The 26,471-nt window shown below is 39.8% G+C and overlaps 1 protein-coding gene across 1 annotated transcript in view; it reads right to left on the bottom strand.

Moving 5' to 3' along the window:
• TMEM123 (transmembrane protein 123) overlaps nucleotides 1–26,471 on the bottom strand; it is an 80,931-nt gene that overhangs the window by 39,155 nt on the left and 15,305 nt on the right. Inside the window, exons 5-6 of the mRNA XM_061440109.1 lie at nucleotides 12,038–12,094; nucleotides 9,068–9,124 (exon numbers count right to left, since the gene is read on the bottom strand). Of these exons, the coding sequence (XP_061296093.1) occupies nucleotides 9,068–9,124; nucleotides 12,038–12,094 (114 nt within the window). The remainder of the gene's footprint in view (nucleotides 1–9,067; nucleotides 9,125–12,037; nucleotides 12,095–26,471) is intronic.

Here is a 26,471-nt window from a genome sequence, read left to right as displayed (position 1 = left end):
ACAGAACAGGAGGGATGCTCACTGCAGCACTGCTTAAATGAGCAGAGACTGAAAATAACCTACACATCCCTCAGTGGGGACCTGGGAGAATCAGCTGTGCTGCATCTGTACCGTGGAATACCATGTAGCCACCAGGAAGGATGAGCGTAAGTGAGACCAGCTGAGCAGGGAAAGGTGTGCTTCACACCTTCATGTGCTTATCCATTCATGTTCGTAAAAAACACATATGCTATATATGGATTAGGCTTAAACTGTCTTGCATGGAGAATTCCATGAACAGAGGATCCCTGTGAGCTACGGACCGTGGGATCGCAAAGAGTCAGACACAACTGAGCAACTAACACTTTCACTTTTAAAGTGTCTTTTGGAAGAATACATGCAAAACTGGTAATAATTTCTTGCTTTATATACAAATGGTTGGTCATTCAAGTGAGACACGAAATATAGATCTTTGGATGGAAATAATGAGTCTGGCTTTTGACCATTAAAGGACATCTGAGAAAAGGAGTCAGTGGGACTCAACAGAGAAAGGAAGGCAGGTATTATGTATTTCATATTTTCAAATACTCTCTGAACTTTCAAATTATGTACATACATTACTCATATTTTATAATAAGTTGTAAACAAAATTAAAATATTAAGGAGAAAAAGAAGATACTGACAAACAAAAAGATGAATGCCTGATACCAAAGTGAAAGTGAAAGTGAAGTCGCTCAGTCATGTCCTGACTCTTTGCGACCCCATGGACTGTAGCCTACTAGGCTCCTCCATCCATGGAATTTTCCAGGCAAGAGTACTGGAGTGGGTTGCCATTTCCTTCTCCAGGGGATCTTCCCAACCCAGGGATCAAACCCGGGTGTCCCGCATTGCAGGCAGACGCTTTACCTGATACCAACTACTGCTTAATTCTATAATCAGTACATCAAAGTCTTTTTTTTTTTTTTTAATACTATGCATCTGGGAAAGTTATTCTTGAGCAATCTCTATGTATTACTGTACATGACTGAATAGATAAGTCAATAATATTTGTCTGAAAGATGACATGAGAGTCCAGAGCAAGCTAAAAAAATGAGTGTCGTGTATTCAATGACATGTAAGTTCATTCTCCTATTCAAACTAGAATTCAGATTCAGCAAGGACCCACTGGGCACTCACTGTGTCAGACCCTCGTGGGCATACTGAAAGACAATAGGAACAGAGGGTCTGGTATCTGGCTTTCTGCCCTAGGTTTACTTTTGGGGGGAGAGGACACCTATGCTTATCTTCTACACCATCTGTGAAAAGGAACAAAAGTATTAAAAACTGCTCCTTTATTTTTCTCATTTCTGTTGCTGTTTCGCATTTCTCAGGATTTCTGGGATTTCTGCATTGAATTCTCAGTGCATGTGCATCCTGCACCGTTTCTTTCTCCATTTATCACGACCTCATGGCCCCCACAAACCCAAGCTAACATCCACAATTTCCTGGGTTTTCCCAGAACTCATACAGCGGGCTGGTTACCCAGCCCCATACCTCTAACCCTTAAAATGACTTAACTGTTAAACATCTGCTGTTCCCTTTTAAAGCTCACATCACAATCAAGTACAAGCAACAGTTCTTGATCTGAATTGGAAGCTTTTCATCTGGCTCCTAATTATAACTTCGGGATAGCAGCACACTTCAGGAAAGAAAGCACCAGAACAGTTCCAATTTATTACTATACCTGCTGTCTTGAAAGTACAGAGAATATGAAGGTGCACTGTGGTTTAGAATCACCATAACATTTTATGCCTAAAGAACTAACACCTACCTCGACTCGAACGACAACAAAAAAGACCCAGAAAAGTTAATGAAGTAGTCAGAATCCACATTTCTGGCCTCTTCTTCTGAAGTGTGCTCTACTATGTTTTTGATGTTTCAAAATACAACTCTTTCATATTAAACATTGTATTCCCACTTCATAATTCCTGTACGTAATAAGTGCACACCCATGGCTGCATGCCGGCCATATGACACAGAGGTTCACTCCTTTTTCACACCTGCACGAATTATTCCTTCTGCCTGCAATGCTCTTCCTTCTGTTATGTGCAGGGCCAGCTCCTTCCTGTCAGTCAGGGCTCAGCTCAGATGACCCCACCTCAGAGAGGTCCTCCCAGACCACCCGGTCTGAAGCAGCCCTTCCTCAGTCATTCTCCACCACACACACATAATATCCTGTTTGTTTCTAAAAATCACGGTCTGAAATCACCTTCAGTTGATTATCTCATAGTTTGTATCTCCCCACCCCTCGTAGCTCAGTCAGTAAAGAATCTTCCTGCAATGCAGGAGACCCAGGTTTGATCCCTGGGTTTGGAAGATCCCCTGGAGAAGGGAATGACTACCCACTCCAGTATTCTTGCCTGGAGAAGCCCCATGGACAGAGGAGCATGGCAGGCTATAGTCCATGGTGTTGCAAGAGTCAGACATGACTTAGTGACTCAGCCTGAAACTGAACATAATGATTTCCCACTCTACATTCCTTGAAATCTACATTCCTACAAAATCTAATGATGTTAAAAATTATCAGCAATTTTCAAATGCAATCTCATAAACATGAGTTGAACAAAACAAAGTCTTTGAGGAGTTGAAGCACTTCCTTAAGTACACAGTAACCTTCGGAGTAGTCAGAGAAACTATTTCCTATGTCAACTCTCTGGTTAGAAATAACAATATCTATATCTACATCTCTGTCCATCTAACACCATCTGCATCTGAGGTAACCTGTCAGGTCATCTGGTTCCTGTCTTACAGCAGCTTACAACCTAACTGGAAGTTTCCATCTAATGTTTCTTTCATACATAAACCATTTTACCCAAAGGAAATAAAGGAAGGTACTGAGGAATATGAGATTATGTACCTGATGAATTCTTTCCACATCAGTAAGGCTTCTAGTGTTTTCATTGGGGGTAAAAGTTTGAATAATTATTTGAGTAAGCTGTTCCCAAATTTCCAGTACCCTCTTCTGCAGAAATCTAACACTCAAACCAGGTGCATCTGTTCAAAACTGCTATGGTCCTGTCGGATCTGTCGATAAAGCCAACCCTACTAGAGTAGCCCAAGCAACTGTACCAAGGATGTACCAAACAACTGTACCAAGCCAAAGGCAATCATGTATGGCGAGAACATTAAGGGAGGTCAAATGCTTTGAATACAGCTTTGTAAAATTATGCCCAAGAAAAGAGCTTCAGACTGGATGGTGGTACCTTGAACCTGAGAATCCCCTTTTAGGGGAAGCATTAATCCTAGCTGATCAAGAAAAATGCTCCTGTATCCTGACTGATACTGAACTGTTGTTCTGATATCTACTGTCCATTCTAGACTATGTTACATTTCCTTGCCCAAAACCTGTTATGAAAAACAATCTGGGCCTGTGCCTTTCTTGCACAGGAAGGATAAATCTATCCATCCACAGACTCTAAACAATATGCTCTCAGACTATACATGAAATGGGGGAAATTATTTTCTAAGTAGATGAAGCATCAAACAAGTCCCTGTAGAAAAGAATGTCAAAAGTATGTCTGTCTTCAAATAATTATTAGAACATACTAAAAAATAAAACCATCACATGTAACTCTGTGGTACAGTTAAAAAGTAACCTTAATTCCTGTTTCTTTGGCCTCAAGTGTCTATCTTACTCTACAGACAAAAAAATCCAGCTAGAATAACAGATAAGATTGGAGCACGGACCAGTCAAGTCTGAAAAACATACACAGTGGTTCTTTGTAAATCAGCAACTACAAAATATGTACTTGGTTCCATATAGTGTTAGGTGCCAAGATGAATAAATCATAGAAAGCACTCACAGAACTCAGATGGAGACCAAAAACAAACAAACAAAATCGAGAACAACTGGATTTGCTGAATTCAATATGGTGAGTCCAATGTAACAGTGATACAGATACATGTTTTAAGTGGTACTGCTAGCAGTCTCCTCTTTTGCCAACAGTACATTCCTAGAGAACACATCATACAGGATTTCTCAAAGGTACTGTTTTCCTTTTGGGACTGGTGCCAAATAAACTGCACTAAATTGCACCCAATAAATTGGTAAACAGTATGTTCAAATGACAATTTTTCTACAATTAGAAATGTTACTAACAAAACAAAATACTAAGCATTAAAGTGAAAGTGAAGTCGCTCAGTCGTGTCTGACTCTTTGCGACCCCATGGACTGTAGCCTACCAGGCTCCTCTGTCCATGGGATTTTCCAGGCAATAGTACTGGAGTGAACTGCCATTTCTTTCTCTGGGGATCTTCCTGACCCAGGAATGAAACCCGGGTCTCCTGCATTGTAGACAGACGCTTTACCGTCTGAGCCACCAGGGAAGTCTTGGTGGCTTCTCTAATAGCTCAGTTGGTAAAGAATCTGCCTGCAATGCAGGAGACCCTGGTTCGATTCCTGAAGATCTGCAGGAGAAGGGATATAGGCTACCCACTCCAGTGTTAAGCCAATGTGGCTACATACTGACCAGTAACTATTGTTAATTTCCACTAAGCATTATGTCCAATTAAAAAAACAAATCCAACAGGTTACATAAGGATCTTCAAGCTTCAGAGATATATATCAAAGGGATAAACAGTTATGCAAAAATCCTACACAATAAACAAAACATTTTTATAATAGCTGTATTATCTGGTCTCTTCAGGAAAAAATTTGAGGCAATGCTTTTTACCCCTCAAGATAAATACCCTGAGCTAGAAGGAACATTTAAAGTTATCTCATGGACTCTAACGTGTGTGTATGTGTGTGATCAGTCATGTCTGACTCTTTGCGACCCATTGGACTACAGTCTGCTAGGCTCCTCTATCTGTGAAATTTTCCAGGCAAGAATACTGGAGTAAATTGCCATTTCTTAATCCAGGGTATCTTCCCAATCCAGGGATCAAGCCTGAAGCTGTTCTCAAAGTACTGCACTGACCTTTAATGATAATTCAGCAAGAAAAATAATGGTATGATCAGACTTTCATAATTCATGTAAATATAATTTTTAAAAAACAAGTAAATTAAATAGATGTACACAGAATAGCTTTTAGGTAAACTTTTAAAAATTTCCCTAAATCTTCTGGTACCTTAGAACCTTAAAATTTTGTTAAATTCAGCTAAATAATGAGTTAAACTCATTGAATATCTGAATCATTTTCAAATAAGAAAAAACACTGAAAAAGTAAATACTGAACATAGATTTATCCAGTTTTGGCTTTCTTTGACAGAGTTACTAAAGTTATTTGGTTTTCTTAGTAAACATGTTTTGTGCCATGCTAAAAGAACTGTACTATGAGAAAGCATGATTCTAGAAATTATGAAGGGTATTCATAAATTGACTAAAGAATGCTTTATTAGAAACCAAGGTTACCAGGGGTTAAGAATTCTAATCCTTTAACATAATTAAAGCTACAAGAAATAGTAAGTGAAAAATCTTCATATATAAGAAAAATAAGATGGTAAAAGAAGGTATAAGAGATGTATTTTTGTTGAAATAAAAGAAAATAACTGTCCTAAAGCAGGCTTATCATTTCAGAAAGGGAAAGAGGAAAAACACAGAATAAAATCTGAAGGGGTATTATGAAAGTTGTAGGATTTTGGAAAGAGAATCTGGGAAAGGAATTTTATGAGTGATCAAAGTGGGTAAGATTGAATGAATTTGTTGTAAGGGTTTGAAAAAATAAGCTTTAATATCAATAGTGTACTTATGTAAAACTGGAACTTCATTTTCCATCATCTACTAAAAGACCAAAGTTTGCTTGGACTATGATCTGCTTCTGAGAAAATTCTATGAAAGTTTTCTTTCTTACCTTTTAAGTACTCTTGTCTACAAAGCAAAGATTTTGTGTTTTACCAAAATTATTTTTCTGTGCTTCATGTTATCTCAATCAGATCTTTGTTTTTACTTATGAAAACAAAGTCTTTCCAATTTTAAAAGAGCTAAATTTTGCTCAGAACTATGTAACCTTCTTAGGTAATAAAGTATTGATTTATAATAATCTGTGATCATATTTAGTCAGATGTCTGAACGCTTCTGATGTTTTTGACAAACTTCCCCAAGATCAAACTCTAAATAAAGTCTTTTTGACCTGAAAGTAACACTGGATATTTCCAGAGGGCTCCTACAACATCTCAAAAGATTTGTTTTCTTTCTTACAAAAAGAGAAATCAAACTAATTAGGTTCATTTGGCACGTTAAACTATATGGGAAGCACTGTTAAATAAGTGATGATAAACCTTCTTAGGTTATAATGCATGGTGAATGTTATTTATATAAATGTTCCAGAAATTTTATAAAATTCTGATATATCCTGGTATGATGTTATCAGTCATAATCTAGTTAGTCTCTTAAAATGTATGTCACAGAAATAACCAACTTCAGTAATCTGTTCATAGTGTATTCCTGAGAGACGAAACCTCAGACACCACACTCTGCAGTCTGGAAATTTCATCTCTAGAAAGACTCCTTTCAATCCCACTGAAAAGGCCTCAATCAGGTACTGTTAACCAACCTTATGTCATCAAATTCCAAAAGAAATACTCTTGGATTAACACATCACATGTAAAGAAAGCATCAAACCCAGAGTGGACTTGCACTGGTGACTTGAAAACAAAGACCTCTAAGAAATGAAGCAGACGACATCTGAAGGAGACAGCTGACAGAACCAGGCCAGTATACCTTTTTCTCTCGTTCTTAGGAAGACAATGCCCTTATTGGCATTTCCCAAACTACTGCAAAACGGGGAACTTCTCTGACCATTGGATCTGTCATTAGAAACTTCAATCTGTTCATGATACTGGAAATACCTCATTTTTCCCTGTAACCAATTTCTCATCACCAACATCTGCTGGATCATAGAAAAAGTTAAGGGAATTCCAAAAACATCGGCTTCTGTTTCACTGACTATGCTAAAGTCTTTGACTGTGTGGATCACAACAAACTGGAAATTTCTTAAGAGATGGGAATACCAAATCACCTTACCTGCCTCCTGAGAAACCTGTATGCATGTCAAGAAGCAACAGTGAGAACTGGACATGGAACAACAGATTTGTTCAAAATTGGGAAAAGAATATGCCAAGGCTGTATATTGTCACCCTGCCTATTTAACTTCTATGCAGAGTACATCATGCGAAATGCTGAGCTGGATGAAGCACAAGGTGGAATTAAGATTTCCAGAAATATCAATAACCTCAGATATGCAGATGACACCATCCTTATGGCAGAAAGCGAAAAACTAAAGATAAAGAGCCTCCTGGTGAAAGTGGAATAGGAGAGTGAAAAAGCTGACTTGAAACCCAACATTCAAAAAACAAAGATCATGGCATCTGGTCCCATCACTTCTTGGCTAATAGATAGGGTGAAAGCAGAAACAGTGATGTTTTATTTTCTTGGGCTCCAAAATCACTGAGGATGGTGACTGCAGCCTTGAAATGAAAAAACACTTGATCCTTCGAAGAAAAGGTATGACAAACCTAGAAAGCATACTGAAAATCAGAGACATCATTCCACTGACAAAGGTCCACACAGTCAAAGCTATGGTTTTTCCACTTGTCATGGGTGGATGTGACTCGGACCATAAAGAAGGCTGAACACAAAAGAATTGATGCTTTTCAATGTGGTGCTGGAGAAGATTCTTAAGAGTCCCTTGGACAGCAAGGAGATCAAACCAATCAATCCTAAAGAAAATCAACCCTCAATATTCATTAGAAAGACTGATACTGAAGCTACAATACTTTGGCCACCTGATGCAAAGAGCTGACTCAATGGAAAAGACCCTGATGGTGGGAAAGATTGAGGGCAAAAGAAGAAGGGGGCAATAGAGGATGAAGTCATTGGATGCATTAATCACTGATTAATCAGTGATCTGATTAAAGGAACAAGAGTTTGAGCAAACTCCGGGAGAAGGACTGGGAAGCTTGGCATGCTGCAGTCCATGGGGTCACAGACACAGACACAACTTGGTGACTAAACATCAACAAATCACTTACATGTGGAATATAAAATGTGGAGCAAATGAACCTATCTATGAAGTAGAAACAGACTCACAGACATACAGAACAGACATAGGGTTTCCAAGGGGGAGCCTGGGTCGGGGAGGGAAGGACTAGGAGTCTGGGGTTAGTAGATGCAAACTGTTGCATTTAGAACTGAAAACCACAATGGTGCTCAGGGAACTCCATTTACTATTCTGGAATAAACCACAATGGAAAAGAAAACAAAAAGGAATGTATACATGTATATAACTAAACCATTTTGCTGTATGGCAAAAATGGACACAACATTGTAAAATAACTATAGCTCAATAAAAAATTAATAAAAAATATCCATGACAATCAATAAATATTTGTTGAATAAAAGTAGAAAAAATGGGCCCAGTGATAGGATTTGTGTACCTTTTTTAAGTTTCTACCTCTGTCACTCTTAATAAAGGCAGTGAGAAGATAAACTAAATATCACTTAGAAGAAACATGCGTTACTATTATGTATAACATCAGTCAGGTTCCTATCTATCCATGTTAATTCAGAAAATCAAGGAAGAAATCCATCTCTCCCAAACTAAAATCATAACAAAAAAGCCTAATCTACTGTTTCAATAAGGAAGCAAGGAGGTGGATTGAAATCTAACTGATGGGTGAAATATAAGAAGAGACTTCAACTAGTCCACCAAAGCAACTTAAGGATGCCATGGCTGACCAGTTTAAAGTGATTTCTTCCACCAGCAAGATCAGCAGATTTATGAATTCTAGTTCACATCCATAGGCAGAGCACACAATGTCACACTGAAAAATGTGCTTGAAAATTCAGTAATAAATTCCAGTATGTTTTTATTAATAGCTTTAGAATTTACTCACAACTTTGCTAGATTGAGAAAGATGGTGAATCCAGTGAACTATCATTTCCTGATGCCTACTAAGGGAAGCCTTTGATGGTAGGCTTTAAGTATTCACAAACACACAAATCATGGTTAAGACAGGCCTGTGTACAGGCTTACATGTACTGGACTAGCTGATATTACTTTATGTATGCTAGGCAGATAATCCGTTTTCTGACCTTTTTAAACTCACCTTCTTTTTGACCACCAGGCTTTTCTTCAGACTGACCATTATTCTGGTTTGGAGATCCTATAAAAACAAAGAAATATTCTGTGAAGAACGGATATCAATATTTAACTAATGATATGGGCAATATGCTTCTCTTTTTTTTAGTGGCCTCTGGTGGGTGAGAGGGTAGGTGATTCCACAGGAAATTCTACTTTTGTACTGTTTCTATGAAACATGCCTTGAAACTGTTCATAAATCTAGATCTGCATCACTGGATTTTTTCAGACAGAAGACATACAGTTAATGTAACACTTACCAGGTACTTACTATGTGCCAGCCACTGATAAAATAGATTGGACATGAGGCCATGTGGTTATGAGGAATTTATACTACTGACAACTCTGCTCTTCTGAGGAGAGTGGACCTCATTACTATTAAAGAGTGCCCCAGGTCTGGTACACCAGCATGCCTAACATCATACAATGGAGAGAAGATGAAGTGCTTTGGGTTTTCACGTAAACTTGGAAGCCTTCTTGATACAATTCTTTGAATTTTTAATTACTAACTTAAAATTTAGAAAAAGTTTGGAGGAATTCATGCTCCACTTAAGCAACTTTTCAGGGTGCATTATTCACCCTGGGTCTTTATATAATGGAAGATTAAACACATATATTACATGGGAGGTAAGCAAGTATGTTATTGTGTACTTTCCCAAAGAAGGCTGCCCCCACACCAAAAACCTCCCAAGTACAAAGAAAGTATGCAAAAACAATTCTGAAGAAGCTATGTTTACTCTGTCTGCCAATTTCTTCCTCTTGCTGGAATCATAATCCATTTATACCAAAAGACTATGTGTGAAGATTAAACCTGAAAGAGATCAAGGTCAGCAGACTATGTATTTAGATGTATTTAGCAGCAGGTAGCAAATAATTGACAATATTACGAAGGGCTTACTACATGCCACGCCTTGTGGGGACCATGTAACCTGCATTAGCCCAACTAACCCCCCAAACAATTCTGCGACAGGAACACACCTAGGCAGTGACAGAAGGGAACTACATTTACTATTCTGCAATAAACCACAATGGAAAAGAAGATAAAAAGAATGTATACATGTATATAACTAAGTCATTTTGCTGTACAGCAGAAATGAACACAACATTGCAAATTAACTGTACTTCAATAAAAAATTACTAAAAAATCTCCATGACACTGCACAACACTGTGAATGTATTTAATGCCACCTCTACACTGATAAATGACTACATTTTGAATTGTTATGTGCATGTTTCAACAATAAAATAACACAAAAAACAAAGAAAAACTCCAGGAAGTCAGAGCTTGTTCCCTTTTGTACTGTGTCCACACATTCAGATCAGATCAGATCAGATCAGTCGCTCAGTCGTGTCCGACTCTTTGTGACCCCATGAATCGCAGCACGCCAGGCCTCCCTGTCCATCACCAACTCCCAGAGTTCACTGAGACTCACATCCATTGAGTCAGTGATGCCATCCAGCTATCTCATCCTCCGTCGTCCCCTTCTCCTCCTGCCCCCAATCCCTCTCAGCATCAGAGTCTTTTCCAATGAGTCAACTCTTCGCATGAGGTGGCCAAAGTACTGGAGTTTCAGCTTTAGCATTATTCCTTCCAAAGAAATCCCAGGGCTGATCTCCTTCAGGATGGACTGATTGGATCTCCTTGCAGTCCAAGGACTCTCAAGACTCTTCTCCAACACCACAGTTCAAAAGCATCAATTCTTTGGCGCTCAGCCTTCTTCACAGTCCAACTCTCACATCCATACATAACCACAGGAAAAACCATAGCCTTGACTAGATGAACCTTTGTTGGCAAAGTAATGTCCCTGCTTTTGAACATGCTACCTAGGTTGGTCATAAATTTCCTTCCATGGAGTAAGCGTCTTTTAATTTCATGGCTGCAGTCACCATCTGCAGTGATTTTGGAGCCCAGAAAAATAAAGTCTGACACTGTTTCCACTGTTTCCCCGTCTATTTCCCATGAAGTGGTGGGACTGGATGCCATGATCTTCGTTTTCTGAATGTTGAGCTTTTAGCCAACTTTTTCTCTCTCCACTTTCACTTTCATCAAGAGGCTTTTTAGTTCCTCTTCACTTTCTGCCATAAGGGTGGTATCATCTGCATATCTGAGGTTATTGATATTTCTCCTGGCAATCTTGATTCCAGCTTGTGTTTCTTCCAGTCCAACGTTTCTCATGACGTACTCCACACATTAAAGACACTCAATAAATACTTGTTGAATAAAAGTAGAAAATATGGGTCCAGTGATAGGATTTGTGTGCCTTTTTTAAGTTTCTACCTCTGTCACTCTTAATAAAGGCAGTGAGAAGATAAACTAAATATCACTTAGAAGAAACATGCATTGATGGTACTATTATTTATAACATCAGTCTGCTCCTATCTTTACATGTTAGTTGAGAAAATCAACGAAGAAATCCATCTGTCCCAAACAAAATGCACAAGAAAAAAGCCTCATCTATTGTTTTAATAAGGAAGCAATGGCGTGGATTGAAATCTAACTGATGGGTGAAATACAAGCAGGGTCTCCTTAGAGTCCACCAAGGCAACTTAAGGCTGCCATGGCTGACCAGCTTAAAGTGATTTCTTCCACCAGCAAGATCAGCAGATTTATGAATTCTAGTTCATATCCACAGGCAGAGCACACAATGTTACACCGAAAAATGTGCTTGAAAACTCAGTAATACATTCCAGTATGTTTTTATTAATAGTTTTAGAATTAACTCACAACTTTGCTAGACTGAGAAAGATGATGAATCCAGTGAACTATCATTTCCTGATGCCTACTAAGAGAAGCCTTTGATGGTAGGCTCTAAGTATTCACAAACGCACAAATCATGGTCAAGACAGGTCAGTGTACCAGTTTACATGTACTGGACTAGCTGATATTACTTTATGTATCCTAAGCAGAGAATCCGTTTTCTGACCTTTTTAAACTTACCTCCTTGGTGACCATCGGACTTTTCTTTAGACTGATCATTATTCTGGTTTGAAGATCCTATAAAAACAAAGAAATATTCTGTGAAGAACGGATATTAATATTTAACTAACGATATTGGTAATGTGCTTCTTTTTTTTTTTTTTCCCTTTTGGCCTCTGGTGGGTGAGAGGGTAGGTGATTCCACAGGAAATTCTACTTTTGTACTGTTTCTATGAAACATGCCTTGAAACTGTTCATAAATCTAGATCTGCATCACTGGATTTTTTCAGACAGAAGACATACAGTTAATGTAACACTTACCAGGTACTTACTATGTGCCAGCCACTGATAAAATAGATTGGACATGAGGCCATGTGGTTATGAGGAATTTATACTACTGACAACTCTGCTCTTCTGAGGAGAGTGGACCTCATTACTATTAATGAGTGGCCTAGTTCTTGTGCACCAGCATCCCTAACGTCATACAATGGAGAGAAGATGAAGTGCCTTAGGGTTTTCATGTAAACTTGGAAGCCTTCTTGATATAATTCTTTGAATTTTTAACTAGTAACTTAAAATTTGGAAAAAGTTTGGAGGAATTCATGCTCCACTTAAGCAACTTTTCAGGGTGCATTATTCACCCTCGATCTTTATATAATGGAAGATTAAACACATATTATTACATGGGAGGTGAGCAAGTATGTTATTGTGTACTTTCCCAAAGAAGGCCGCCCCCACACCAAAAACCTCCCAAGTACAAAGAAAGTATGCAAAAACAATTCTGAAGAAGCTATGTTTACTCTGTCTGCCAATTTCTTCCTCTTGCTGGAACCATAATCCATTTATACCAAAAGACTATGGTGTGAAGATTAAACCTGAAAGAGATCAAGGTCAGCAGACTATGTATTTAGATGTATTTAGCAGCAGGTAGCAAATAATTGACAATATTACAAAGGGCTTACTACATGCCATGCCTGTAGTAATGTACTAATGCATGTAACCTGCATTAGCCCACCTAACCCCTCAAACAATTCTGCGACAGGAACACAGCTAGGCAGTGACAGAAGGGAACTACATTTACTATTCTGCAATAAACCACAATGGAAAAGAAGATAAAAAGAATGTATACATGTATATAACTAAGTCATTTTGCTGTACAGCAGAAATGAACACAACACTGCAAATTAACTGTACTTCAATAAAAAATTACTAAAAAATCTCCATGACACTGCACAACACTGTGAATGTATTTAATGCCACCTCTACACTGATAAATGACTACATTTTGAATTTTATGTTATGTGCATATTTCAACAATAAAATAACACAAAAAACAAAGAAAAACTCTAAGAAGTCAGAGCTTGGTCCCTTTTGTACTGTGTCCACACGTTAAAGACACTCAATAAATACTTGTTGAATAAAAATAGAAAATATGGGTCCAGTGATAGGATTTGTGTACCTTTTTTAAGTTTCTACCTCTGTCACTCTTAATAAAGGCAGTGAGAAGATAAACTAAATATCACTTAGAAGAAACATGCATTGATGGTACTATTATTTATAACATCAGTCTGCTCCTATCTTTACATGTTAATTGAGAAAATCAACAAAGAAATCCATCTGTCCCAAACTAAAAGCACAAGAAAAAAGCCTCATCTATTGTTTCAATAAGGAAGCAATGGCGTGGATGGAAATTTATCTGATGGGTGAAATATAAGCAGGGTCTCCTTAGAGTCCACCAAGGCAACTTAAGGATGCCATGGCTGACCAGCTTGAAGTGATTTCTTCCACCAGCAAGATCAGCAGATTTATAAATTCAGTTCATATCCATAGGCAGAGCACACAATGCCATACCAAAAAATGTGCTAGAAAACTCAGTAATAAATTCCAGTATGTTTTTATTAATAGTTTTAGATTTTACTCACAACTTTGCTAGACTGAGAAAGATGGTAAATCCAGTGAACTATCATTTCCTGATGCCTACTAAGGGAAGCCTTTGATGGTAGGCTTTACGTATTCACAAACGCACAAATCGTGGTTAAGATAGGCCTGTGTACAGGCTTACATGTACTGGACTAGCTGATATTACTTTATGTATGCTAGGCAGATAATCCGCTTTCTGACCTTATAAAACTCACCTTCTTGCTTGTTACCATTGGAGTTTCCTCCAGACTGAGGATTATTCTGGTTTGGAGATCCTATAAAAACAAAGAAATATCCTGTGAAGAACGGCCATCAATATTGGACTAACGATACTGGCATTATGCTTCTTTTTTTTTTCTTTCAGCCTCTGGGGGTTGAGAGGGTAGATTATTCCACAGGAAATTCTACTTTTGCACTGCTTCTATGAAACATGCCTTGAAACTGTTCATAAATCTAGATGTGTATCACTCGATTTTTTCAGACGGAAAACATGTAGCTAATGTAACACTTACCAGGTACTTACTATGTGCCAGCCACTGATAAAATAGTTTGGACATGAGGCCTTGTGGTTATGAGGAATTTCTACTGACAACTCTGCTCTTCTGAGGAGAGTGGACCACCCTTACTGTTAACGAGTGCCCAGGTCTGGTACACCAGCACGCCTAACTTCATACAATGGAGAGAAGATGAAGTGGCTTAGGGTTTTCACGTAAACTTGGAAGCCTTCTTGATATAACTCTTTGGATTTTTAACTAGTAACTTAAAATTTGGAAAAAACTTTGGAATAATTCTATGCTTCAGTTAAGCAACTTTTCAGGGTGCATTATTCACCCTGGATCTTTGTATAAGGGAAGATTAAACACATATATTACACAGGTGGCGAGCAAGTATGTGATTGTGTACTTTTCACAAAGAAGGCCTCCCCAACCCCCATCACCTCCCAAGTACAAAGAAAGTAACCAATAACAATTCTTATGGAGCAGCTTTACTCTCTGTGCAAATTTCTTCCTCTTGCTGGAACCATAATCGATTTATCCCAAAAGACTATGGTGTGAAGATTAAACCTGAAAAAGATCAAGGTCAGTATGGGCTCGATAAAGGACAGAAATGGTATAGACCTAACTGATGCAGATGATATTAAGAAGAGTTGGCAAGAATATACAGAAGATCTGTACAAAGAAGATCTTCATGACCCAGATAATCACGATGGTGTGATCACTCACCTAGAGCCAGACATCCTGGAATGTGAAGTCAAGTGGGCCTTTGAAAAAATCACTACGAACAAAGCTAGTGGAGGTGATGGAATTCCAGTTGAGCTATTTCAAATCCTGAAAGATGATGCTGTGAAAGTGCTGCACTCAATATGCCAGCAAATTTGGAAAGCTCAGCAGTGGCCACAGGACCGAAAACCGTCAGTTTTCATTCCAATCCCACAGAAAGGCAATGCCAAAGAATGCTCACACTACTGCACAATTGCACTCATCTTACACGCTAGTAAAGTAATGCCCCAAATTCTCCAAGCCAGGCTTCAAGAGTACATGAACCGTGAACTTCCAGATGTCCAAGCTCGTTTTAGAAAAGGCAGAGGAACCAGAGATCAAATTGCCAACATCCGCTGGATCAAGGAAAAAGCAAGAGAGTTCCAGAAAAACATCTGTTTCTGCTTTATTGACTATGCCAAAGCCTTTGACTGTGTGGATCACAATAAACAGTGGAAAATTCTGAAAGGGATGGGAATACCAGAGCACCTGACCTGCCTCTTGAGAAATTTGTATGCAGGTCAGGAAGCAACAGTTAGAACTGGACATGGAACAACAGGCTGGTTCCAAATAGGAAAAGGAGTACGTCAAGGCTGTATATTGTCACCCTGCTTATTTAACTTATATGCAGAGTACATCATGAGAAACGCTGGACTGGAGGAAGCACAAGCTGGAATCAAGATTTCTGGGAAAAATATCAATAACCTCAGATATGCAGATGACATCAACCTTATGGCAGAAAGTGAAGAGGAACTAAAGAGCCTCTAGATAAAAGTGAAAGAGGAGAGTGAAAAAGTTGGCTTAAAGCTCAACATTCAAAAAACGATGATCATGGCATGTGGTCCCATCACTTCATGGCAAATAGACGGGGAAACAGTGGAAACAGTGTCAGACTTTATTTTTCTGGGCTCCAAGATCACTACAGATGGTGACTGCAGCCATGAAATTAAAAGATGCTTACTCCATGGAAGGAAAGTTATGACCAACCTAGATAGCAGAGACATTCAAAAGCAGAGACATTACTTTGCCAACAAAGGTCTGTCTAGTCAAGGCTATGGTTTTTGCAGTGGTCCTGTATAGATGTGAGAGTTGGACTGGGAAGAAAGCTGAGCACTGAAGAATTGATGCTTTTGAACTGTGGTGTTGGAAAAGACTCTTGAGAGTCCCTTGGACTGCAAGGAGATCCAACCAGTCCATCCTAAATTAGGAGATCAGTCCTGGGGGTTCACTGGAAGGACTGATGCTAAAGCTGAAACTCCAATACGTTGGCTACTTCATGCGAAGAGTTGACTAGTTGGAAAAGACCCTGATGCTGGGAGGGATTGGGGGCAGGAGGAGAAGGGGACGACAGAGGATGAGATGGCTGGATGGCATCACCGACTCGATGGACATGAGTTTGAATGAACTCCGGGAATTGGTGATGTACAGGGAGGCCTGGTGTGCTGCGATTCATGGAGTCACAAAGAGTCAGACACGACTGAGTGACTGAACTGGAGCAGCAGGGAGCAAATAATTGAGAATATGATGAAGGGCTTACTACATGCCACACCTTGTGGGGAACATGTAACCTGCATTAGCCCATCTAGCCCCCAAAACAATTCTGTGACAGGAACACAGCTAGGCAGTGACAGAAGACCCACAGGAGACACATAGGAGACCACCCAGCTGTGTTTAGTTGCTCTAATGTGTCTGACTTTTTGCAATCCTGTGGACTGTAGCCCACGAGACACCTCTGTCCATGGAGATGCTCCAGGGAAGAATACTGGAGTGAGTTGCCATGTCCTCCTCCAGGGGATCTTCCCAACCCAGTGATCAAATCCAGGTCTCTTGCACTGCAGGCGGATTCTTTACCATCTGAGCCACCAGAGAAGCCCATGAAAACTGGAGTGGGTAGCAGATCCCTTTCTCCAGGGGATCTTTCCGACCCAGGAATCAAACCAGGGTCTCCTGCCTTGCAGGCAGATTCTGGCCACCCAGCCAGTAAGTGGTGGATTCTCAGATGTGGACCAGGCTGTTTGAGTCCAAAGCGCATACATGAGAGTGCCAAATTGAAGTGCTGATTTTCTACAATCCTGCTTCTGCCCATATTCCCAGTTGTTGCATTGGTGATTGCTCAACCCTAACACAAGTTATCTTTTGAGTTTTCCTTCATCCTCACTCCACCATCCAAACCATTAGCAATGATTTCAGTTCCACACCCTAAGTAGATCTAGACTCTACCCTCTTATCCCCATTACCCCATGTCTTCATCTTTTGCCCAGATTACAAGAGCCTCCTGTTTTTCTCTCCCGGCTGTCGTCATTCTTATGATGGATGTTTTCCGTTTTTCTTTTTTCTGCCTTGAGGAAGAAGGCAGAAACTGCCCTCTTTCTAAGGTCTTTCTAGTTTTAAGATCTCTTCACCCTTTTTCAAAAATACTTAGGAAGTACCTACTGTGTGCAAGCACTGAAACAAAGAATGTCTTGGATGATCTAAGTACAGGGAGGTGGGTGCTTTACGTGACAAAAAGAGACCAAGTATTACAGCAGAATACTTCACTAAATGGACTTGAGTTCATAAAGTGACACAGATTCATTAAAGATTAATTTCATCTCCTAACTGGCTACCCTTTATGGTGGCTTTTGAAGACTGCAATCACTTTATACTTAGCTTATTAAAAAGGTTCAACCAAGGTCCGCCTAGTCAAAGCTATGGTTTTGCAGTAGTCATGTGCAGATGTGAGTTGGACCATAAAGAAGACTCAACACAAAATAATTGATGCTTTTGAATGTGGTGCAAGAGAAGATTCGTAAGAGTCTCTTGGACTGCAATGAGATCAAACCAGTCAATCCTAAAGAAAATCAACCCTCAATATTCATTGGAAAGACTGATGCTGAAGCTACAATACTTTGGCCACCTGATGCAAAGAGCTGACTCGCTACAAAAGACCCTGATGCTGGGAAAGATTGAAAGCAAAAGCAGAAGGGGACAACAGAGGATGAGGTGATTGGATGGATTACTCACGGATTAATCAGTGATCTGATTAAATGGACATGAGTTTGAACAAACTCCAGGAGACATGAAGAACAGGGAGGCTTGGCATGCTGCAGTCCATGTGGTCACAGAGTCAGACACAACTTAGTGACTAAACAACAACAAATCCCTTATATGTGGAACCAAAAAATGGAGCAAATGAACCTATGTTTGAAGGAGAAACAGACTCACAGACATACAGAACAGACTTATGATTTCCAAGGGGGAACAGGGGTTGGGGAGGGGGGGGTGGGGAGGGGGGGGACTAAGAGTTTGGGGTGAGTCGATGCAAACTGTTACATATAGAATTGAGAAACCACAACAGTGCACAGGGAACTCCATTTACTCTTCTGGAATAAACCATAATGGAAAAGAGAATAAAAAACAATGTATACATGTATATAAGTAAGTCATTTTGCTATACAGCAGAAATGAACACAACATTGTAAATTAACTGTAGTTCAATAAAAAACTACTAAAAAATCTCCATGATACTGCACAACATTGTGAATGTATTTAATGCCACCTCAACACTGAAAAATGGCTAACTCTGTGAATTTTTAGTGATGTGTGTGTTTCAACAATAGAATAACACAAAAGACAGAGCTTGGTCCCTTTTGTACTATGTCCACACATTAGAGACACTCAATAAATATTTGTTGAATAAAGTAGAAAAAATGGGTCCAGTGACAGGATTTGTGTACCTTTTTAAAGTTTCTACCTCTGTCACTCTTAATAAAGGCAGTGAGAAGATAAACTAAATATAATTTAGAAGAAACATGCGTTGATGGTACTATTATTTATAACATCAGTCAGGTTCCTATCTATCCATGTTAATTCAGGAAATCAAGGAAGAAATCCATCTGTCCCAAACTAAAATCATAACAAAAAAGCCTAATCTACTGTTTCAATAAGAAGCAAGTGGGTGGATTGAAATCTAATTGATGGGTGAAATATAAGAAGGGTCTTCAACTAGTCCAGCAAGGCAAATTAAGGCTATCATGGCTGACCAGCTTAAAGTGATTTCTTCCACCAGCAAGATCAGATTTATGAATTCTAGTTCATATCCACAGGCAGAGAGTGCATAATGTCATACCAAAAAATGTGCTTGAAAACTCAGTAATAAATTCCAGTATGTTTTTATTAATAGTTTTAGAATTTACTCACAACTTTGCTAGACTGAGAAAGATGGTAAATCCAGTGAACTATCATTTCCTGATGCCTACTAAGGGAAGCCTTTGATGGTAGGCTTTAAGTATTCACAAACACACAAATCATGGTTAAGACAGGCCTGTGTACAGGCTTACATGTACTGGACTAGCTGATATTACTTTATGTATGCTAGGCAGATAATCCGTTTTCTGACCTTATAAAACTCACCTTCTTGCTTGTTACCATTGGAGTTTCCTCCAGACTGAGGATTATTCTGGTTTGGAGATCCTATAAAAACAAAGAAATATCCTGTGAAGAACGGCCATCAATATTGAACTAGGGGTACTGGCAATATGTTTCTTTTGGCCTCTGAGGGGTGACAGGGTAGATTATTCCACAGGAAATTCTACTTTTGCACTGCTTCTATGAAACATGCCTTGAAACTGTTCATAAATCTAGATCTGCATCACTGGATTTTTTAAGACAGAAAACATGTAGCTAATGTAACACTTACCAGGTATTTACTATGCGCCAGCCACTGATAAAATAGTTTGGACATGAGGCCTTGTGGTTATGAGGAATTTCTACTGACAACTCTGCTCTTCTGAGGAGAGTGGACTACCCTTACTATTAACGAGTGCCCAGGTCTGGTACACCAGCATGCCTAACTTCATACAATGGAGAGAAGATGAAGTGGCTTAGGGTTTTCACGTAAACTTGGAGGCCTTCTTGATATAATTCTTTGAATTTTTAACTAGTAACTTAAAATATGGAAAAATTTGGAGGAATGCAAGCTTCAGTTAAGCAACTTTTTAGGGTGCATTATTCACCCTGGATCTTTATATAATGGAAGATTAAACACATATTATTACATGGGAGGCAAGCAAGTATGTTATTGTGTACTTTCCCAAAGAAGGCCGCCCCCACACCAAAAACCTCCCAAGTACAAGGAAAGTACACAGAAACAATTCTGAAGAAGCTATGTTTACTCGGTCTGCCAATCTTCCTCTTGCTGGAACCATAATCCATTTATACCAAAAGACTATGCTGTGAAGATTAAACCTGAAAAAGATCAAGGTCAGTAGACTATGTGTTTAGATGTATTTAGCAGCAGGTAGCAAATAACTGACAATATTATGAAGGGCTTACTACATGCCAGGGTTTGTGGGGACCATATAACCTGCATTAGCCCAACTAACCCCCAAAACAATTCTGCGACAGGAACACAGCTAGGCAGTGACAGAACACCACAGGAAGACCCACAGGAGACCCATAGGAGACCATCCGGCTGTGTTTAGTTGCTCCGTTGTGTCTGACTCTTTGCAATCCCGTGGACTGTAGCCCACCAGGCACCTCTGTCCATGGAAATTCTCCAGGCAAGAATACTGGAATGACTTGCCATGTTCTTCTCCAGGGGATCTTCCCAACCCAGTGATCAAATCCAGGTCTCCTGCACTGCAGGCAGATTCTTTACCATCTGAGCCACCATGGAAGCTCATGAAAACTGGAGTGGGTAGCTGATCCCTTTCTCCAGGGGATCTTTCCCACCCAGAATCGAACCAGGGTCTCGTGCCTTGCAGGCAGATTCTGGCCACCCAGCCAGTAAGCGGTGGAGTCTCAGATGTGGACCAGGCTGTTTGATTCCAAAGCGCATACATGAGAGTGCCAAATCGAAGTGCTGATTTTCTACGATCCTGCTTATGCCCACATGTTCCCAGTTCTTGCACTGCTGGTTGCTCAACCCGAACACCAGGAAGTTATCTTTTCATTCTTCCTTCTTCCTCACTCCACCATCCAATCCATTAGCAATTATTTCAGTTCCACACCCCAAGTAGATCTAGACTCTACCCTCTTATCCCCATTACCCATGTCTTCATCTTCTGCCCAGATTACAAGAGCCTCCTGTTTTTCTCTCCGTGCTGTTGTCACTCTTAAGATGGATGTTTTCCATTTTTCTTTTCTCTGGATTGAGGAAGAAGGCAGAAACTGCCCTCCTTCTAGCTGTTTCTAGTTTTAAGACCTCTTCACCTTTTTCAAAAAATACTTAGGAAGTACCTACTATGTGCAAGCACTGAAATAAAGAATGTCTTAGATGATCAAAGTACAGGGAAGTGGGTGCTTCACGTGACAAAAAAAGACCAAGTATTACAGCAGAATACTTCACTAAATGGAATTAAGTTCATAAAGTGGCACAGATTCATTAGATTAATTTGATCTCCTAATTGGCTACCCACTATGGTGGCTTTTGAAGTCTGGCAACCACTTTATACATAGCTTACTAAAAAGCAGAGATATTATTTTGCCTTCAAAAGTCCGTCTAGTCAAATCTATGGTTTTTACAGTAGTCAGGTACAGATGTGAGTCAGAACATACAGAAGGCTGAACACAAAGAATTGATGCTTTTGAATGTGGTGCCGGAGAAGATTCTTAAGAGTCCCTTGGACAGCAAGGAGATCAAACCAGTCAATCCTAAAGAACACCAACCTCAATATTCATTGGAAAGACTGATGCTGAAGCTATAATACTTTGGCCACCTGATGCAAAGAGCTGACTCATTGGAAAAGACCCTGATGCTGGGAAAGATTGAAGGCAGAAACAGAAGGGGGCAACAGAGGATGAAGTGACTGGATGGATTAATCACTAATTAATCAGTGATCTATTAAATGGACAAGAGTTCAAGCAAACTCTGGGAGACATGAAGGACAGGGAAGCTTGGCATGCTGCAGTCCATGGGGTCACAGACACAGACACGACTTAGTGACTAAACATCAACAAATCACTTACGTGTGGAATATAAAACATGGTACAAATGAACCTATCTATGAAGTAGAAACAGACTCACAGACATACAGAACAGACATAGGGTTTCCAAGGGGGAGCCTAGGTCTGGGAGGGAGGGACTAGGAGTCTGGGGTTAGTAGATGCAAACTGTTACATATAGAACTGAAAACCACAACGGTGCTCAGGGAACTCCATTTACTATTCTGGAATAAACCACAATGGAAAAGAAAATAAAAAGAATGTATACATGTGTATAACTAAGTCATACCCTATGGTCATTTACATTTACATGGCAGACTCATAGGACATTTTATTTTTTATCTCACTGTAAAGCTAGCTTTACGCATATATACCTACACACTTCACATGTGCAAAAAGAAAAAAAAAAATGGTCAGCAAAATGGTCAGCATCAAAAAAAATCTTAAAAAATAGTATCTCTTCCTAAAAAAAAAAAAAATGAAGACAACACTGCAAATTAACTGCACTTCAATAAAAAATGTCCATGACACTGCACAACGTTGTGAATGTATTTAATGCCACCTCTACGCTGATAAATGCCTACATTGTGAATTTTACGTTATGTGTACATTTCAACAATAAAATAACACAAAAAAACAAAGAAAAACTCCAAGAAGTCAGAGCTTGGTCCCTTTTGTACTGTGTCCACACATTAGAGACACTCAATAAATATTTGTTGAATAAAAGTAGAAAATATGGGTCCAGTGATAGGATTTGTGTAACTTTTTTAAGTTTCTACCTCTGTTACTCTTAATAAAGGCAGTGAGAAGATAAACTAAATATCACTTAGAAGAAACATGCGTTAATGGTACTATTATTTATAACATCAGTCAGGTTCCTATCTATCCATGTTAATTCAGGAAATCAAGGAAGAAATCCATCTCTCCCAAACTAAAATCATAACAAAAAAGCCTAATCTACTGTTTCAATAAGAAGCAAGTGGGTGGATTGAAATCTAATTGATGGGTGAAATATAAGAAGGGTCTTCAACCAGTCCACCAAGGCAAATTAAGGCTGCCATGGCTGACCAGCTTAAAGTGATTTCTTCCACCAGCAAGATCAGCAGATTTATGAATTCTAGTTCATATCCATAGGCAGAGCGCACAATGTCATACCAAAAAATGTGCTAGAAAACTCAGTAATAAATTCCAGTATGTTTTTATGAATAGTTTTAGAATTTACTCAAAACTTTGCTAGACTGAGAAAGATGGTAAATCCAGTGAACTATCATTTCCTGATGCCTACTAAGGGAAGCCGATGGTAGGCTTTGCTGCTGCTAAGTCATTTCAGTCGTGTCCAACTCTATGTGACCCCACAGATGGCAGCCCACCAGGCTCCCCCGTCCCTGGGATTCTCCAGGTAAGAACACTGGAGTGGGTTGCCATTTCCTTCTCCAATGCATGACAGTGAAAAGTGAAAGTGAAGTCGCTCAGTCATGTCCGACTCTTAGAGGCCCCATGAACTGCAGCCCGATGGTAGGCTTTAAGTATTAACAAATGCACAAATCATGGTTAACACAGATCAGTGCACAGGCTTACATGTACTGGACTCGCTGATATTACTTTATGTATGCTAGGCAGATAATCTGTTTTCTGAGATTTTTAAACTCACCTCCTTGGTTATCATTGGAGTTTCCTGCAGACTGAAGATTCTGCTGTTTTGGAGGTCCTATAAATACAAAGAAATATCCTGTGAAGAACGGCCATCAATATTGCACTAACGATACTGGCATTATGCTTCTTTTTTTTGTTTGTTTCTTTCGCCTCTTGGGGGCGAGAGAGTAGATTATTCCATAGGCAATTCTACTTTTGCACTGCTTCTATGAAACATGCCTTGAAACTTCATAAATCTAGATCTGCATCACTCGATTTTTTCAGACTGAAGACATATAGCTAATGTAACCCTTATCAGGTACTTACTATGTGCCAGCCACTGATAAAATAGTTTGGACATGAGGCCTTGTGATTATGAGGAATTTCTACTACTGACAACTCTGCTCTTCTGAGGAGAGTAGACCACCCTTATGATTAACGAGTGCCCCAGGTCTGGTACACCAGCATGCCTAACTTCATACAATGGAGGGAAGATGAAGTGGCTTAGGGTTTTCACGTAAAGTTGGAAGCTATCTTGATATAATTCTTTGGATTTTTAACTAGTAACTTAAAATTTGGAAAAAACTTTGGAAGAATTCTATGCTTCAGTTAAGCAACTTTTCAGGGTTCATTATTCACCCTGGATCTTTGCATAAGGGAAGATTAAATATATATATTACATGGGAGGCGAGCAAGTATGTTATTGTGTACTTTTCGCAAAGACCTCCCCCACCACAAAAGCCTCCGAAGTACAAAGAAAGCAAGCAATAAGATTTCTGATGGTACTATTCTTACTCTGTGTGCAAATTTCTTTCTCTTGCTTTAACCATAACGCATTTATCCCAAAAGATTATGGTGTGAACATTAAACCTGAAACAGATCAAGGTCAGCAGACTATGTATTTAGATGTACTTAGGAGAAGGCAATGGCACCCCACTCCAGTACTCTTGCCTGGAAAATCCCGTGGACGGAGGAGCCTGGTAGGCTGCAGTCCATGGGGTCGCTAAGAGTCGGACACGACTGAGTGACTTCACTTTCACTTTTCACTTTCATGCATTGGAGAAGGAAATGGCAACCCGCTCCAGTGTTCTTGCCTGGAGAATCCCAGGGACGGTGGAGCCTGATGTGCTGCCATCTATGGGGTCGCACAGAGTTGGACACGACTGAAGCGACTTAGCAGCAGCAGCAGCAGCAAATAATTGACAATACTATGAAGGGCTTACTACATGCCAGGCCTTGTGGGGAGCATGTAACCTACATTAGCCCAGCTAACCCCCAAAACAATTCTGCGACAGGAACACAGCTAGGCAGTGACAGAAGACCCACAGGAGACACATAGGAGGCCACCCAGCTGTGTTTAGTTGCTCCGCTGTGTCTGACTCTTTGCAATCCTGTGGACTGTAGCCCACCAGGCACCTCTGTCCATGGAGATGCTCCAGGGAAGAATACTGGAGTGAGTTGCCATGTCCTCCTCCAGGGGATCTTCCCAACCCAGTGATCAAATCCAGGTCTCCTGCACTGCAGGCGGATTCTTTACCATCTCAGCCACCATGGAAGCCCATGAATACTGGAATGGGTAGCCAATCCCTTTCTCCAGGGGATCTTTCCCACCCAGGAATCGAACCAGGGTCTTCTGCCTTTCAGGCAGATTCTGGCCACCCATCAGTAAGCGGCGGATTCTTAGATGTGGACCAGGCTGTTTGATTCCAAAGCACACACATGAGAGTGGCAATCGAAGTGCTGATTTTCTACAATAAACCTGCTTCTGCCCGCACGTTCCCAGTTCTTGCACTGCTGGTTGCTCAACCCGAACACCAGGAAGTTATCTTTTCATTCTTCCTTCTTCCTCACTCCACCATCCAATCCATTAGCATGATTTCAGTTCCACACCCCAAGTAGTTCTAGACTCTACCCTCTTATTGCCATTACCCCATGTCTTCATCTTTTGCCCAGATTACAAGAGCCTCGTGTTTTTCTCTCCCTGCTGTTGTCACTCTTATGATGCATGTTTTCCTTTTTTCTGCTTTGAGGAAGAAGGCAGAAATTGCCCTCTTTCTAGTTTTAAGATCTCTTCACCCTTTTTCAAAAATACTTATGACATACCTACTGTGTGCAAGCACTGAAATAAAGAGTGTCTTGGACAATCTAAGTACAAGGAAGCGAGTGCTTTATCTGACAAAAAAAGCCAAGTATTACAGCAGAATACTTCACTAAATGCACTTGAGTTCATAAAGTGACACAGATTCATTAAAGATTAATTTCATCTCCTAATTGGCTACCCATTATGGTGGCTGGTGGCTTTTGCAGTCTGCAATCACTTTATACTTAGCTTTTTAAAAAGGTCCAACGAAGGTCCGCCTAGTCAAAGCTATGGTTTTGCAGTAGTCATGTGCAGATGTGAGTTGGACCATAAAGAAGACTCAACACAAAATAATTGATGCTTTTGAATGTGGTGCAAGAGAAGATTCGTAAGAGTCTCTTGGACTGCAATGAGATCAAACCAGTCAATCCTAAAGAAAATCAACCCTCAATATTCATTGGGAAGACTGATGCTGAAGCTACAATACTTTGGCCACCTGATGCAAAGAGCTGACTCGCTGGAAAAGACCCTGATGCTGGGAAAGATTGAAGGCAAAAGCAGAAGGGGACAACAGAGGATGAGGTGATTGGATGGATTACTCACGGATTAATCAGTGATCTGATTAAATGGACATGAGTTT

Source organism: Bos javanicus, chromosome 15 (assembly GCF_032452875.1).
Source record: "Bos javanicus breed banteng chromosome 15, ARS-OSU_banteng_1.0, whole genome shotgun sequence".
NCBI classification, from domain to species: Eukaryota; Metazoa; Chordata; class Mammalia; order Artiodactyla; family Bovidae; genus Bos; species Bos javanicus.
The sequence above is the reverse complement of the archived record's forward strand: the minus strand, read 5'-3'. Positions and strand labels throughout refer to the sequence as shown.